The 16094-nt window shown below is 64.9% G+C and overlaps 5 protein-coding genes across 5 annotated transcripts; 4 read left to right on the plus strand and 1 right to left on the minus strand.

The window, feature by feature from the left end:
* Window positions 1-2066: 2066 nt before the first annotated feature.
* EMIHUDRAFT_202646 (hypothetical protein) lies at window positions 2067-3008 on the plus strand (the record flags this gene model as incomplete). The annotated part of the gene is made up of 2 exons (XM_005784446.1): window positions 2067-2294; window positions 2712-3008. The coding sequence occupies 2 exons, from the start codon at window positions 2067-2069 to the stop codon at window positions 3006-3008; spliced, it is 525 nt and encodes a 174-aa protein (XP_005784503.1).
* Window positions 3009-5150: 2142 nt separating this feature from the next.
* EMIHUDRAFT_352597 (hypothetical protein) lies at window positions 5151-6329 on the plus strand (the record flags this gene model as incomplete). Its single annotated transcript, XM_005784447.1, has 1 exon — window positions 5151-6329. A coding segment is annotated over one exon (658 nt), but the record flags the coding sequence as incomplete, so codon positions are not given.
* Window positions 6330-6764: 435 nt separating this feature from the next.
* Window positions 6765-8233, plus strand: EMIHUDRAFT_202649 (hypothetical protein; the record flags this gene model as incomplete). Its single annotated transcript, XM_005784448.1, has 5 exons — window positions 6765-7039; window positions 7172-7277; window positions 7367-7501; window positions 7593-7703; window positions 7880-8233. 5 exons carry the CDS (start codon window positions 6765-6767, stop codon window positions 8231-8233), a joined length of 981 nt encoding a protein of 326 aa, XP_005784505.1.
* A 3299-nt stretch (window positions 8234-11532) lies between these two features.
* On the minus strand, window positions 11533-13125 carry VPS60 (vacuolar protein sorting protein 60). Its single transcript, XM_005784449.1, has 6 exons — window positions 12927-13125; window positions 12715-12791; window positions 12414-12588; window positions 12153-12248; window positions 11988-12078; window positions 11533-11819 (listed from the first exon to the last, which is right to left on the minus strand). The coding sequence occupies exons 1-6, from the start codon at window positions 13071-13073 to the stop codon at window positions 11752-11754; spliced, it is 654 nt and encodes a 217-aa protein (XP_005784506.1). The 5' UTR covers window positions 13074-13125; the 3' UTR covers window positions 11533-11751.
* Window positions 13126-14104: 979 nt separating this feature from the next.
* On the plus strand, window positions 14105-14999 carry EMIHUDRAFT_99069 (hypothetical protein; the record flags this gene model as incomplete). Its single annotated transcript, XM_005784450.1, has 3 exons — window positions 14105-14142; window positions 14271-14589; window positions 14733-14999. 3 exons carry the CDS (start codon window positions 14105-14107, stop codon window positions 14997-14999), a joined length of 624 nt encoding a protein of 207 aa, XP_005784507.1.
* Between the last annotated feature and the right edge of the window lie 1095 nt (window positions 15000-16094).

Raw genomic sequence — 16094 nt, forward strand, 5'->3', positions numbered from 1 at the left:
GGTTGGCGAGGATCTCCTCCTCGGGCACGCCTGCCTCGGTACAGGGCTGCCTTGGGGGACTGGTGCCGCGTGACGGAGCCCGGCTAGCGCCTCTCTAGGAAGAGAGACCCTCGGCAGCTCTCTCTGCCGCAGCTCTCTCCGCGGCTCTCTCGGCCGCGCACCCGCCTCGAGAAGCATCCTGCCCTCCGCAGACTCGAGCAGCCGGCGGCGAGCCGCGGCGTCGGCGGCGGCCGGGGAGGTGACGGCGAGCGAGGAGGAGGCGAGCGAGGAGCCGCTGCCGCCCCCCATCGAGGCGAGGAGCATGTCCATCTCGGGCTCCTCCTTGCTGCTCGCCTGCAGGCCAAGCGACGCACACTCCCTCCCCGCCTTCCTCGCCGCCTCCCTCGCCGCCCCTCGCCGTGCCGGCCGCGCCTTCTTTCCGGCCCCGGGCTGGGAGGGCTTGTTCATCGCGAGCACGAGCGCGTCCAGCTCCGGGTCGGGCTCCTCCTCTTGCTTGAGCGACCCCGCGCTCGACCCGGCCGCCATGCTTGCCACCAGAGTCGCGATCTCCGGGTCCGTCTCGGTGCGCGCCGTCGGCGGCGGCTTGAGGGACACGCGGCGGTCGCCGTTCATCTGCGACCGGACGAAGCGGCTTGAGGTGCACGAGGGGAGGCTGTGCGGAGCGAGAGGCGCGTTGGAAGGTCCGACCTGCGCGACCAGGGCGTCCAGCTCTGGGTCGAGAGGAGCCTCGGCCGGCGCGGCGGCCTTGCGGGAGGCGCTGGCGCGGCGCGAGGGAGGGGCTGCTCCTCCCTTTGCGGGGCCGTTCATCGCCTCGAGCAGCGCCGCCATCTCGTCCTCCTCGGCGCGGCTCTTCCCGCGCGGCGAGGGCGGCGGCGGCTGCGAGACTCGCGCCTTTCCCGAGGCGCGCGGCGAGGCCTTTGGAGTCGGCAGGCCGCCCGTGACGGCGTATAGCTCCGCGAGGAGGTCGGGGTCGTTCATGTCGGCATCGGTAACCGTCACGCTCGACGGGTCCGACCCGGCGCCGCTCAGGAGGCTCGCCAAATCCACATCGCCGGGCGGTGCAGCAGCGCGAGCCTTTGCAGGCGGCGCCTTTGCGTCCAGCTGCGCCTGCAGCGCCTTGTACTCGCGCAGGGCCTTGCCGGCCGCGGCTGTGTTCCCCGCTCGCTTCTGCTGGAGCGCCTCGCGCTTCTTCGCCTCTGCTTGCGCCGCGAGCCGTTCCCGCGGGTCTGCTGGCTTTGGCGGCGGCGCCTCGCCCATGATGGCCGCGAGTTCGGCGAGAAGCACCGGATCCTCCATGTCGGCGGCGGTGATGGTGACATCGGCAGCCGTGTCGCTTGCCGAGAAGCTGGGGATCAGGTCGGAGAGCGACATTCGTGCGGATCAGCGGAGCCGACACAAAAGAATTTTAAGCGAACGCTGGCACAACACAGGGAGAGAACGACGAGAGTGGGACGGCCGCGAGGTGGCATGAAGGTTGCAGCGAGAAGCGGCGAGAGACTGCGAAAAGAGATACGAAGAGGCAGACTCCCCAGGGTGGGCGACGGCTAGCGCATCACACTCTCCTCTCCTTAAAATCCCTGTCTGTGTGGTGGCGGCGTGCCGTTCTCCCATCCCTCCCTTGGGTTGTGTGTTTTCTTTCTTTCTTTCTTTACTGGGCACAGGACGGGTGCCGTTCTCCCATCCCTCCCTTGGGTTGCCTGCTTTCTTTCTTTTTTTTTTACTGGGCACAGGACTGGGCACGGGACTGGTGCGCACTGGCACTAACACAGGTACACAAAAAGAATTTTACGACGAAACTCTGGCACAACACTGGGCACAGGACTGGTGCCGTTCTCCCATCCCTCCCTTGGGTTGCCTGCTTTCTTTCTTTCTTTTTTACTGGGCACAGGACTGGGCACGGGACTGGTGCGCACTGGCACTAACACAGGTACACAAAAAGAATTTTACGACGAAACTCTGGCACAACACTGGGCACAGGACTGGGCACGGGACTGGTGCGCACTGGCACTAACAGGTACACAAAAAGAATTTTACAACAAAAGCTCCCACAAAAAAAAATAACAAAAATGGCGCCCGCACGCATGGCGTTAAAGCGGCACTTCTCTCGCGTCGGCTCCGCCGAGCGCTGCACAGAGACCATCTTCACTGACCACCAACGACAGGTGTGCGACTACGCGCTCGTCTACGCGGAGAAGAAGAACGACGGCGAAGCGCCGTACTCGGTCTCCTTCACCGCCACGCAGAACGGCGACGTCATCGTCCAGCTGCACCCGCACTCGCAGCTCGAGCGCGCTGTGCGCCACGAGCGGCAGGCGCAGGCCACGGAGCCGCCTGCGAGCGCGAGCCCTGCGGCGCCGCCCGCCCCTGCCGCCGCGCCGCCAGCCGCGGAGCCGGCGCCCAAGACGTACGCCGCCGCAGCCGCATCGCAGCCGCAGGGTGCCACCGCGGGTGGCCAGCCAGCCGCGCCTGCGGGCCCGGCCGCCGCCGCGCGCGTGCCACCGCCGCCCAGCGGCGGCGGAGTGCACGGCTGCACCTTCACTGTCCCCGACCCGGGCAGGAAGCGCGGGCGGCAGCAGCGCGGCAAGGGCAGCACCAGCCGCGGCCGCGCCGATAATGGACCCCGTCTCGTCGACAAGAACGCGCTCTCGGCGCGCGGCGGCGGGCCCCCACGCCAGTCGCGCTCTCCCTCACCGGACTCGCCGCCCGCCAAGCGGGCTTCCTCCGCCGACTCGTCCGGCTACGACACCGATTTACCGGACGAGGTGCAGCAAGAGGCTGTACGCAAGGTCTGCGGCGCGCTCGGCATGAGGGAGCAGTTCGAGGCGGCGATGGCGGCGGGCGAGCTGCTCGAGATGCTCGAGAGCTTGCCGCGAGGGGCGGTCGAGGCCTCCGTTCGGCTGATGCGCGGTTACAACCGCACGGGCGAGTGGCCAGAGCCCATTCTCACCAGCCCTGCCCCGCAGCGCGGCCGCTCGCCAAGCCCCGTCGATGAGTGGTCAGATGGTTAGTGCCCGAGAGCGAGGGGTCCGGGGGGGAGCACAAACATAGGACGCCCAGCCTTGCCCTCGGTGCCGCCGAGTGCATATCCTATGCGAGAGAGATCCCCTGTGCCCTGTGCCCAGCCCTCTCCGCGCGGCGATGCGCCCTCCCCCCTCGCTTTTGCAAAATCCTGCAAAGGTGGGGACGTGTCTGTCCTCGACCCAGCCCTAGCTTGGGATGTCCGTTGTATTTATTTTTGTTTTTATTTTGGATTTTCTACGACTCTTTGTTTATTTATTAGAAGAAAAGTGCTAAATGGGGCAGGACGATTCAAAACGTGTTCTTCTTGTGAGAGGGGGGCGCAGTACTACGACGCGAAGTGGGTCAAGAAGGCCAAACGCGGCTTGCTCGTGGACACTCTTTGGGTGGCATTGCCCCGCCCACCAAGCAGTTCCTCCACGTGTTCGCCAAGGAGGCGGCGGGCACCAACACGGACCGGACGGTGTACGGGGCGGCGTCGGCGAGCGCCTCCTCCTTCGTCGTCCACCACACGCAGCAGATCTCCAAGGCGGCGGTGGCGGGCGACGCCGAAAACATCAACAAGCAGGCGCGCAGGGAGCGTACCGATTATATCAACAAGCAAAAGAACAAGCAAGCGACAAACGGCTTCTTTGTCCTCGGCCCCAGTGAGTGAGTGGGGGGTGCCCGCGCCGCCTAGCTCTGCAGACTACGGGCCCCTCCACCCTTCGTGTAATCATGTAGTCCCCACATTCGCAATCGTGGGATCGCTTGTCATGTGAGAGACTGCTTTGTGTTGTTTTGCGCTTTCTTGGAGCACTTGGAGTGCAGTCAGTAACCTCACATCCATTTCGGCTCCGCTCCTGATGACAAATAGTCGCCGCACAGTGCAACACGGCTGCTCACACGCCCAGCCGTGCTTTGGTTTGCCTCTTAGATCGCCTCTGCCGCTGAGATACCGAGGCCGAGGCGCACTCGTCGACTTTGACTATTATCTGTCCTCGGGAGGGCGGCGGCGGCCGTGTAGGGGCGGCGGCGCGCTCCTGATGACAAATAGTCGCCGCACAGTGCAACACGGCTGCTCACACACCCAGCCGTGCTTTGGTGTGTCACCTGTGTCCCTGTCTTAACCAGATATCGAGAGCGGCGCGACGACAACAATCCCTAACCCTAACCCTAACCCTAACCCTAACCCTAACGCTAACCCTAACACCCTATGGCTAACCCAAAGTGCGAAGAACTCGGGGCGCATTCACCGAGAGGTGGCCTCGACGGACCGCTAGTTTCTCCATTCCGACCCAAGCGGCCCGTTCTTAGGACCTGCACAACGGCTTGAACTCGCTGACCCTAACCCTAACCCTAACCCTAACCCTCTAACCCTATACTTCCTTCACGAAAACGGTGGATTCAGCTAAAAACAAGGCCAGTCCCCCTGTTTTGTGTTGGCTGGTGATACCTATCGGCACGCCTCTTGGGCTCGGCTCCGCTCGGCTCCGCTCGGCTCCGCTCGGCTCCGCTCGGCTCCGCTCGGCTCCGCTCGGCTCCGCTCGGCTCCGCTCGGCTCCGCTCGGCTCCGCTCGGCTCCGCTCGGCTCCGCTCGGCTCCGCTCGGCTCCGCTCGGCTCCGCTCGGCTCCGCTCGGCTCCGCTCGGCTCCGCTCGGCTCCGCTCGGCTCCGCTCGGCTCCGCTCGGCTCCGCTCGGCTCCGCTCGGCTCCGCTCGGCTCCGCTCGGCTCCGCTCGGCTCCGCTCGGCTCCGCTCGGCTCCGCTCGGCTCCGCTCGGCTCCGCTCGGCTCCGCTCGGCTCCGCTCGGCTCCGCTCGGCTCCGCTCGGCTCCGCTCGGCTCCGCTCGGCTCCGCTCGGCTCCGCTCGGCTCCGCACAGAGGGTGTGCATGACCTAGCTGAGCGCCACAAGCCCAGCTCGTCAGACCTGGCGCTTATGACTTCGAAATGCTAAGCGATCTCCTTGTCCTCGGCCCCAGTGAGTGGGGGGTGCCCGCGCCGCCTAGCTCTGCAGACGGGCCCCTCCACCCTTCGTGTAATCATGTAGTCCCCACATTCGCAATCGTGTGGGATCGCTTGTCATGTCAGAGACTGCTTTATGGTTTCGCGCTTTCTCGCTCTATTTCTAAATTTTTCTAGGCCCAAACCCGCACATGCTCATCCTGCGAGTCGTGCTCCTCCGCGCAGTCTCTGTCGCCGCCGCCTCTCTCAGCACGCCGCCGCCGTCGTCTGTCGTGATTAGCTGCGGGAGCGCTTTCGACGACCGCCTCTCCTGGCTCTGCTCGTTGCGAGCAGAAGGCGGAGCGCCGCTGCTGCGAGTCGAAGAGATTGGGCCGGCGGACAGCCCGCAATACGCGGTCGTGTGCGGCGGCGGGCTGTCGCTGTACCTCTGCCGTGACGCGCCCGCGGTCCCGCTGTCGCTCAGACTGCCAGCCGGCTCGACGCTGCCGCCAGGCGACGGGCCGCCGGCCGGCTGCTCCGCTCACGTGCCAGCCGCCGATCCGTTTGCTGGCTTCGACCGCACCGCGCCGCTGCCGCTGCAGCACCTGCCGCGCTTCCGCCCGCGGCGCCACGTCAGCCGGGCGGCAGGCGCTGGAGGCTGGGGCGTGGGTCGCGCTGGGATGCTCTATCGCGACTTGCTGCCCGACAGGGCGGGCGGATCTCTCATCGTGAGCCTCATCCGGATCGAGGAGGGCGGCGAGGTGCCCGACTGGGTGCACTACCACCGTGTACGCTTCCAGCTCATCTACATCGTCTGCGGGTGGGTGGAGGCAGCACCAAAAGCTGGGATCATCGGAGGATTTCACTGAGCATCGGCAGCGAGCCAACAAAGCGATTGGCACTAGGTGGTCTACGAGGGGCAGGGCGCGCCCTTCGTCCTGCGGCCGGGCGACTTTGTGACGCAGCCTCCCACGATCAGGCACCGCGTGCTGCGCTGCTCTCGCGGGCTCGAGGACCGGCCGGCACACGTGTCCACGGCACGCCGCACGGAAGGGCCGTGAGGACCCGTCCATGACACTGCCGCAGGTGCTCGAGGTGAGCGCGCCGGCGGAGCACGCCACGCTGGCGGACCACGACCACGCCTTGCCGGGCGGGCGGGCGGTGGCCGCAGGCGGAGAGGGCCTCTTTGGCGGCCAGCGCTTCGTGCGGCACGTGGCGGCAGAGGAGAGGGAGGCAGGCGGCGGAGGAGAGGAGGCGCGGGGCGACAGCGGGGCTGGCGCTTCCTTCTCGTGGCTCGAGAGCGGGGTGGGCGAGGCGACGGCGGGGCTGGCGCGCGTGCGAATCGGCCGCCGGACCGGCGCCTCGCTGGCTTGTGGTGGTGGAGGTGGCGAGGGCGGCCGCCAGGACGAGGCGATGGACGTGCACGACGAGGCGATGACGATCCTCTTTGTGGCGCGCGGCGGCGCCACGGTCGAGGCGCCGGGGGGCGGGGAGTCTGGCGAGCCTGTGCCGCTCGCCGAGGGGGACTGCTTGACTCTGCCTCCAGGGCAGCCCTTCCGGGTAACGCCGTCGTCGGACGATGGTGCACGCGTGCTGGACATTCGTTTGGGTATCGAGGCTTTCGCTTGAGATGCACCGCTTGCGTAGTAATTTTTAGCATAACTTTTAGCTTACGGCAATGGGAGAAAGAGGTGGTGAGGTGCATGCACTGTCTCAAGCCCACGGTTCGCTCTCCGGTCTCACGACAAATGACAAGTTGGGACACATCGCCCCCTCAAACTTAGCGTGTCGCCCCGCTGTCCACAGCAACCTCTTGCCACTCAACATGCCGGTGCGCATAGCGGAGGACGAAGGCAAGCTGCTCATCCCATCGCCAAATGCGGAGGACGACACGAGTTTCGCGAAGTCGGATGACGACGCCAGTGTAAAACGATCGGTCCCAGAGGTCCGACGGCTCGCTGCACTGCTGGCCGTTCCGCTTCTGTGGGGCACCTTCACTCCATCGATGAAGCTGCTGCTGGCGGTGCGCGAGCCGCCTCCTGCGCTGATCATCAACCTGCTCAGCCACGTTGTTGGCGCGGCCACGCTTCTCGCCGTGTGGTGGGTGCGAGGCTGCACTACCCGAGACGGGTGCACTGGCTCTCGGCGTTTGCCTCATGTACTGCACAGCACCCGCTCACAGCGGTGGCGACTTTGCAGGTGCGATGCAATCCTCGACCCTTCGAGGCGGAGGCGGGCGGCGTGGGCGAGTGGCGAGCTCGGCGTCTACCTCTTCTTCGGGCAGCTGACGCAGATGCTCGGCCTGCAAGGCACCTCCGCCACCGTCAACGCCATCCTCGTGCAGGCGCCCGCCGACGCGCCGTGCCTAGCCTCGAGCAGGACCCACCCACAGCGAGACGGGACCGCCCCTGCCGCACCAATCGCTAGGCGTCGGTGGTGATTGTGCCTCTGCTCGACTCTGGCCCGCCCGGCTCGAGCCGCGTTCTGCAGATTGCGACCCGGCTGCTGCCGAGCCTGCTTGCCCTGGGCGGCATCGTGCTGCTCACTGTCGCTCCGGAGGAGGTGCCACCGGGATATGAACGTCCCTGCACAGAAGAGAGCACCTGGCGATCGGCGACACCACTGGGAAGCTGCCTCGCCCGGTGCTCTGCAGGTGGATGCACCCGCCGCGGACCGCGACGCCGCCGCCTACGGCATCGGCCTCTCGCTGGCGTCGGCCGCCTTCTACGCGCTACACACCCTCCGTCTCTCCGAGTTTGGCGACGTCGACCCGACGGCGCAGGCGCGGGCTCCCTCCCCCCCTCCCTCCCCCTCCCTCCCTCCCGGCACCGCACCCCCCTCTCCCTCCCTGCAAGCAGCCTGCATCTCTTGAGAGCGAGAGAGCGGAGGGCCACGTCAAGGATGGGCTGCCTCCCTGCCTCCCTGCCTCCCTGCCTCCAGGCGGCCGGCCAGGTGGTCGCCAACGCGCTCCTCGACCTTCTCGCCCTCCCGCTCGGCTTCGGGCAACCGGCGCACCTGTGGCTCTCGCAGGCAGGCCCGCCCGCGGTGAGGCGCCTCGGAGCCGCAGCGCTCTGGAACGGGCTGATGGTAGTGGGCGCGACGACGTGGGCAATGTCGTACGCGCAGCAGGCCGTCGCCGCCTCGACGGCGGCGCTCGTGTACGCGATGGAGCCAGTCTGCGCCGCGCTGATCGCCGCGCTCGTCTTGCACGAGTCGCTCGCTCCGCTGCAGATCGCCGGCGGGGTGCTCGTCGTCTTCGCTAACGCCGTCGCGTCGGGGGTTTGGCGCGGCTGAGTGTTTATTCGCCCCGTTTCTCCTAGCGTTTCTTCTTTACGATAAAGAGGCGTAAGTGGCCGCGAGTCGCCGAGAGGTTTTCTGCGTGCTGAGCCTGAGGTTCATCTTGGCTGCTGAGAGCTTAAACCTTAATTCGCTCTCACTACACTACACACTAGACAGTCAAGACTGGTAGACACTTTCACTCCGCACACCCTGGTAGTACTATATACCTGTATACACTCTGACACTAGTCCATTCCTTTCATCGTAATCTCAGTCCCGCCACCGCCGCCAAGGCCGCCTCCGTCGACCGCCTCCGATGCCGTCACCTCCGCCGCCCAATCCTCCACCACCGCTGCCGCCTCCACCCTCTCCCCGTCTCGCGAGACAGCCAGGCCCAGGGCCGAGAGGAAGGACGTGACGAAGGGGATTTTCGCCGTGCACCATTTGAAAGGAGGGCATGCGTTCGTCGCCCGTACGGACATGCACGATGAAGGGATTGCACGTGACCGCGCAAGCAAAGTATCCTGCTGTGAGTAGCTTGTGGGTGGAAGGCAAGGCAGAGGGTAGCAGCCCGCCGAAGGAGGCACCGGACGTTGCAGCGAGCATCAGTACGCCGAGCCTCCCATCTACTTGTCTGTCAAGGTCACGGATCAGATCTGCTGGGGAACTAACCAAGACTTGGATGAGACGCAGAGACGGGGTAACCAAGACTTGGATGAGCGACAAGGCGAGGCGAAGCCTGATCTAGGTTGGCGACGGCCATCGCCGCGAAGCCGGTCGCAGAGGTGGCGAGGAAACCCGGTTTGGTGAAGAGTTGGTTAAGGCAAGGGACCCCCCCCCCCAGGAGAGGGGCCGCACATTGTTGGGTCCCCCCCCGGCACCCTTAAGCCCAGGGCGGCCCCCCCCCCCCCCCAGCAGCAGCGTTCTGCTGTGCTGGGGGGGTCGGGACCCCCCCCCCAGCAGCAGCGCTCTGGCGCTCTGCTGCTGGGGGGGTCAGACCCCCCCCCCTAGCAGCAGAGCTCTGCCTGTGGGGGGTACTGGCATCTCTGTACAGTCAGCAGCTGTAAGTAGCATGCGTTCCAAGTGGCGAGAATTTATGGTCGGCATCAAAATCAGTGGTCTCACCGGCGGGCCCTCCTACTGCCAGCCGGGCGGTACGGGGCACGCCAGCCTCTCTTCTACGCCTCTCGTGCCTCGCGGCGCCTCTGCTTCAAGGAGGGAAGATACGGCTCTCGCAGCTGTGGCACAGCGGAGAGCACAACGGGCGGTACAAGTCCATCAGATATTGTTCCCTATCTTCGCATGCTCGTTGTTGGTGATATCCGCGCGAGATCATACGCCACAGGCCAGCAATCACTCGGCGATGAGACTACTGATTTGGCGCGACGCTCTGACACCGAGTGTTGCTCGACGCTGCGACACCGCCGAGTACCGCGTGCAGCGCTCAACCTCGCGGAGTACACCTCTCGCTATCATCCCGCTTCGCGGCGGTCGGGCTGCTTGATTTGTCGGAAGACACCCACATCTCTGCTGCTGGAGGAGAGCTTCCGATAATCATAGTGGGTTCGCGATGGACCAGCCAGGGGGGCGGCGGCGGCGAACAGGCGGCGAAGAGGCGGGAGCTGGGTCCAGTGCGCTCTGCTGCTGGGGGGGTCGGGACCCCCCCCCCCCAGCAGCAGAGCTCAGCTGATGGGGGGTTCTGGACCCCCGCCCAGCAGCAGAACTCTGCTGCTGGGGGGGTCAGACCCCCCCCCCTAGCAGCAGGGACGGGCTTAGTCCTTAAGTGCAGATGGGGTACCGAGCAATATGCGGCCACTCCGAGGGCGAGCGAGACCTGGATTGATGCGTGCACGCCCAGACGCGCCGGCAGCTGCCACGAGCGCAAAGCAAAGGGTAGCGACGCCGGCGTGACCGGCGGCGAGGGCGGCAGGGAGATAGCAGTCGTCCCGCATGGCCGTGATGTCGCTCTGGGAGAAAAACAGCTCGCAACCATCGTCGTCAGCAGCGACCGCGACCATCGTCGTCAGCAGCGACCGCGGGGGGCGGCTGAGCTGCTGTGGACTGCTCTGCCAGCGGCGCGGGCGAGGACATTAGAGGCGTCTCTAGCAGCTTCATCAACCCCCCGTCGCTCGTTTCGGCGGCCACCGCGCTCACCAACTCACCCGTCCCCGCTCGAGCCGAAGCGCAGAAGCGAGCTGCCTCGAAGGGTCGGCGCCCGAAACGTTGGCGTTGTTTGCGAGCGTGCCGCTCTGGCCCATGCCTCGCAGCGCGTGGATGAGCTGCGCGGGCATGCCAGGCGTCGGGACCGGGACGAGGGTCCTCCGGACGAGAAACGCGATCTCGGAGCCAAACTCGGCGGGAAGCCGGGGCTAGGCCTTGGAGCAGGGCCGACGTCTCATCGCGCAAAACGATCAGCCTGAGGCCACAAGTGTCCGCCGTCTGATTGATCACGCGATGCGGGGGCCAGAACGGCGGATTTGTCCTCCCCTCAAGATTCCACATACCCTCTGCGCGCGAGCGAGTTTTTCGGGGCAGGCAGCGAGCTGTCCAAGACGCGGATGCGGCAGCAGGGCACTATAATGGGCCCCTCCCGGCACGCGGCGCAGAAACGATCGCGGAATGCAGGCGACTTTGGCACTACCAGGGGACAGCGGTCAGTCTTGCAAAGCTGTGCGCCCCAGCAAAGGTGGGCCTGGTGGGCCGACAGCGCCGAGCGGTATGGGGCCGCCGTTTGGATTTTTGGCTGCAAGAAGGTGTCCTGGCTGCATACCGCACAGGAGGAGGCCGGCGCCTGTTGAACCATCGCGGCGAGAACGCGTTCCGGCGCTGCGTCGGGTCGTCCTCGCTCCATGGTTGCGGCCACAGTCCGCACGAGGCACGAGGGTGCTCTCGGATCTCTGGACACAACCCCCTTCACTCATGACACCTCTGCCGCGTGCCAGACGAAAAGTTGGTGGATCCCTTTTTGCTTCAAGGGATTGTTTGATCGAGGACGGAGGTTGGTCCGTGTTCTGGGCGTGAGGTTAATGTATAATGACCGCCTCCAAGTGCTTCAAGTGTTTACTTTACGGCCCTTTCCCTGTGCGAACGCGCACCCCCCCAGGGCTACGTCCTACGAGGCTCGAGGGCTCTAGACGCTCTCTAGCCTCTATATAAGTCTATATAGGCTCTAGCCCGTAACCCGATCCCGATCATCTGGCCCGCAGGTGTGCTTTATTTAGCTCCCCGGCCCTATGTGAGGCTACCGACTGCACTCCAAGTGCTCCAAGGTCTTTCGCATCGTCGAAAAAAAAGTTCGGTGTTCGGGGTAGAGACTTTAGAGTACACATGTAGCTGCCTCTTGGCCCAGTTGAGGCACACACACGCGTCCCGCAGGGGCGGGCGGGCGGGCGGGGGCGGGCGGGGGGAAGGGGGGAACGGCGCACGGGGACGGGGAGGAGGAGTCGAGGAGAGCGCGCACGCGAGAGAGAGGAGAGGAGAAGAGTGAGTCGGAGAGCAAGCGAGAGTGTTTATGTCAGTCGGCGATCGAGAGGCTCAAGCGGGCTGGGCGGACGGAAGAGCCTCTTCCTTCGTGGCAGTCGTGGCGGATGCCTCGCCGGTGCCTGGGAGAGGCGGAGGTGGGGAAGGTGCTCAACACGGCGCCCGCCTCGCTGTCGAATGCCGCTCCTCGCGTGCGCGCAGCTGAGTGTGCGGTGGGCGGGGCGGGCGGCGAAGAGCGGTGAAGAGACAGGTAGAGGCTGTCTCAGCGCGGGCGGTTGTGGCGGCGGCGCCTGTGCTCGGCAGCGAGAGGTAGTCCGCCTCGCCGCTCTCCTCCGCCTGGAAGAAGAGCGACGGGTCGTCCTCCATCGCCGCCAGCTCCGCCTAAAGTGAGAACGCCCCCTGCGCCCTCACACAAGCTGTCGGGTGGCCTCCCCCTCGCCGCCAGCTGCCGTCGCCTCGAGGTCGGCGTCGTCCACGTCGTCCTGTGCGTAGCTGCGGCCGAGAGTCGATTGTATCTCCTCGGCCTGCTCCATCATGTCCGCCATGTCGTCCTACCGGCGGGAGAGGCGGCGGCGTCGGCGCGCGAGCGAGCGGCGCAAGAGCCGGCGGGGGGCGCCGGCAACGGTGGTGGTGGTGGCGGGTTGGTGGGGGGTGGGGGTGGGCGGATTGGGCTGGGTCCGGACGGCGGGGGGAGGGGGAGTCGGCGGCGACGTTGCCTGCAGGTCTTCGATCTTACCGAGGTCCATCTTTTTGAACTCCTTCTTCATGTCCTTCAAGCCGGCCTTCATCGCGTTGACCGTGTCCTTCGTGTCCACGAGCGTATCCTTCGTGAACCCGATCTGGTCCATGTTGAACTGCTGCTGTTGCGTCCTGTCCCTCTGCGCCTCGTACCTGCCCCGCCGGCGAGCGCGCGAGCTGTGAGCGCTGCCGCACCGCCTGGCTTCACTCTCTGTGTCCGCTGCAGCCATCACCCTTGACCTGTGAACCGCGGGTTGGCCGGCGGGGCGGGCGGCGCACATCTTCTTTTGCTTGAGGATTTGCATGGCGCGCTTCTGCACCTGCTTCTTGGCGGGTCCGTCCTTCATGTTCTTCATCTGCGAGGGGCAGCCGGCGGTGAAGAACGAGCGTCAGCTGATTCAGGAGTGGAGCTGCGATGCTGGCGCTCGGCGAGGCGAAGAGGCCAGCGGTCGCGGTCTCTCCCCCGCCCACGCCGCGACAGCGCCGCGCGCCTGCGAAGTGTAGCGCGCGAGCTCCGTCTCGAGTTTCTGAATCTTTCCATCGATCCCGTCCGCGCTCGCGCCAAGCTTTTGTGAAATATCGGCGGTGGTCGGCGCAGGAGCCTTCGGGGTAGCTTTGCCGAACAGCCGCGATGCCATCGCGTGCGGTGCGATTCGAGGCGAGTGCGAGCGGGGCGGCGGCCGAGAGCCCGACCGAGAAGAAGAGCTTTTCTTCCTTGGTCGCTGCTTGCTTTAAGGGATCCCAAGGCTCCTGGGTGCCGGTGTGTGTGTGATCTGGATCCTGTGAGGGTCCGCCCGCAGGCGCATTTTGTATACCGAGCGGTGCCCGGTGCCGAGCGCAGGCAGAGCCCACAGGTCGGACCTTTAAGACAGCGTTGTCCTGGGCGAGGCACACGCCGAGGGTGGCAGGGGCGGTGATAGGAGTCTCCCACTGTGGGCTTCGCTAGAGGTGCGGCCTACGCATGTCCTCGTCCTACCTTGAGGTCTTGGAGGGGGAAGGGGAAGGGGCTGTGTGTCTGTGCATGCATGTGTGTGTGTTTTGTCTATTTTTTTTGTAAAGGGTCCGGGGAGAGCGGCATTGTGCACGGTGCGGAGTGCATTGCCGTTCTTAACGGAGTCGCTTAGGCGGCTCCGGTGGTGAGCCGGTGTGTGTGCCAGTCCGCGCCCCAGAGTCTGCGCCCTTGTCGTGCCAGTGTGCTGTGAGAGAGGCTTGGCTTCAAGAATCCTTTAGTTAGTGCCAGTGCGCGCCAGTCCCGTGCCTAGTGTCCTGCGAGAATGCCGTGGGCGGCGGCGGCGTCGGCAAAGGAGGCGCTGGTGAAGGCAGATAAGCCCGGGGGGGGGCGCGCCGTGCCCGAGGGCGGCCTCGTCGGTCGGGCAGCGGGCGATTGCAGGGCAGCCGCCGCAGGCGAAGGCGCCAGCAGGGAAGCCGGTGGCCCCGGCGGCAGAGCAGCCGGCTGCGGCGCCTGAGCTGCCGCCACCGCCGCCGCCGCCGCCGCCGCCGCACCCGCCGCCGCGAAGCGCGGGCTAGGGAAGCGGGGTGCGCTGCCTCTTGTCCGCGCCCGGCGCGAGTAAACTCCCTCCTCGCCGCGGCGTCTCGGGGGCTCCGCGGGCTCGCCTCTTTCTCTCCTCGGCCAGTCTGTTCTTCTCGCGATTCGCGTCGCGGATGCGGGATGGCCAGCGCCGGCCCGAGCAGGTGCGCCGGAGCCAGGTGAAGCAACCCCATTTCCCCCTCGCAACGAAGCCACTGAGAACCTCAGTACTGGGTCGACAAAGTGGCAAAACCAACCGATTTCTTTGTAAGGAATGGTGTCAGCCGCCATTCTTCTAGCGCCGTAGCCGCCGCTCTCGCCCACCGCTGATCCCAACGTCGCTGCCGCTCTCGCCCACGCAGGGGAAGAACAACAATAAGCCGGTCAAGCGCCCATCGGCGCCCGTCGACGCCGAGGTCGAGGAGGGCGAGAAGCCCTTCCACAGCTCGGTGTTTGAGCAGGAGCGCCTCAACAGTCTGATCAACGCGCCCGAGAGGCAGACATGGGACGAGTTCAAGGAGACGCTGCGCAAGAAGGGCGAGATGGATGGCGACGAGACGCGCCTGCAGGAGGAGGCGCAGCGCCGCTTCCGAAAGGAGCTGGATGAGGCGCGCACCACAAGACGCGTCTGCGATCGGAGAGACGCTTGAGCGAACGCATCCGCGACGCCGCGCCTGCACCTGTGCGCCTCTGGCCGCCTGCTGAAGACCGTCGCTACGCGACGTGAAGGCCGCACAAAAGTGGCACCCGAACCCCGCACCCACCGCAGGCGCGCGCAGCGAGGATGGGCGACGGCAAGGGCGACTCGTCAGCCAAGGAGAAGCGGAGCAAGAAGGAGAAGAAGGGAAAGAAGGAGAAGAAGGAGAAGCGGAAAAGGGAGAAGAAGAAGAAGCGGCGGAGGGACGCGTCGGACTCGGACTCGGACTCGGCGGACGCGAAAAAGAAGAAGAAGAGCAAGGACGGCGGGTCGGGCGGCGGGCCGGTGCGGCTGAGCTCCTTCTTCAACGGCAGCAGCTCGGACTCCGACAGTAGCTAGCGTCTGGTATCTCCTCGTACATGTCATGCTTTTAAAATCAAGCGAGTAATCGAGATCTCTGCGAGAGAGTAGTAGATCGCAGACAGTAGATCGCAGACCAGGAGTGGAGATCCTAGCCGATTCTACCACACAGTCGGGCTTGGTTGAAGATGAAAGATTGAGATCACAGATTGTGGATCGTGTTGGCAGTTGCCAGGGTCAAAGGTGGAGATTGGAGATGGAGAACACAGATCGTAGATCCTCGCGCCGGGCATCCACCACTGGGGCGGAGATTGGAGATCGAGATTGGAGATTGGAGATCGCAGCTGGCGGCGGCAGGGGTCAAATGGGAGATTGGAGATCGGAGATCGGAGATGTGCGGTGTGAATGAATCCATAGCGCATCTCCTTGAAGGTTTGAGCCCCCCCCCTCCCACGGCCCCCCGAATCGAGATTGGAGATTGGAGATTGGAGATGGAGATCGGAGATCTGAACTGGATCCGGCAAAATATGACGCTGGAGATTGGAGATTGGAGATAGAGATTGGAGATCTGACTGGATCCGGCCTAAGATGTGTCGACGCTGGAGATTGGAGATTGGAGATTGGAGATTGGAGATCACAGAGGCCGCTGTGATGATCTTTTTTTTTTTTAAAGGTTACTGGTGCGCGGACGGCCCGGGGAGCCTGCGGCGCCATTTTAATCTGCGCTCCTCTTTATGGCCTGCGGCGCCTGGCTTGAGCTAGGAAGTGTAAACGAGTCCGCCAGGGCGGTATGCAAACACGGAGCGCGCTGCGCGCGCGGTCTATGTACGCCGAACTGGGGGCGTTATCGTGTGGTTCGCGCTGCCATCAACAAATAATTTTGTGTGAGGGGGGGGGAGGGGGGGTTTTTTTCCTACTTTTCTCCTGTCTTTTCCTTTTTTGTCTTCTTCTTTTTAGTTCTAGTTCCTCGTTGCTCTGTCTGCTCGCTTCTCTCTTTTTTGTTCCTAGTTCCATTCTTTTGTACTTCTTTCTTCTCTTCTATCCTCGCCTTCTCTCCCGCACCTTCATTCTTCCTCTTTACTAGTACATCTTATTTCGTATTTCCTTCTTTTCTGCTTTTCTTCTCTTTTTGTT

This window comes from Emiliania huxleyi, assembly GCF_000372725.1.
Source record: "Emiliania huxleyi CCMP1516 chromosome Unknown EMIHUscaffold_17, whole genome shotgun sequence".
NCBI lineage: Eukaryota > Haptophyta > Isochrysidales > Noelaerhabdaceae > Emiliania > Emiliania huxleyi.

What these genes read in the sequence shown, in the direction of transcription:
- VPS60 (XM_005784449.1), bottom strand. Translation starts at nt 13,073, where the DNA reads ATGGCATCGCGGCTGTTCGGCAAAGCTACCCCGAAGGCTCCTGCGCCG. An exon ending in TGGACGACGCCGACCTCGAG is followed by an intron (nt 12,079 to 12,152) that starts GCGACGGCAGCT and finishes TTCTCACTTTAG; the next exon opens with GCGGAGCTGGCGGCGATGGA. An exon ending in CCTCTCGCTGCCGAGCACAG is followed by an intron (nt 11,820 to 11,987) that starts GCGCCGCCGCCA and finishes CGCCTCTCCCAG; the next exon opens with GCACCGGCGAGGCATCCGCC.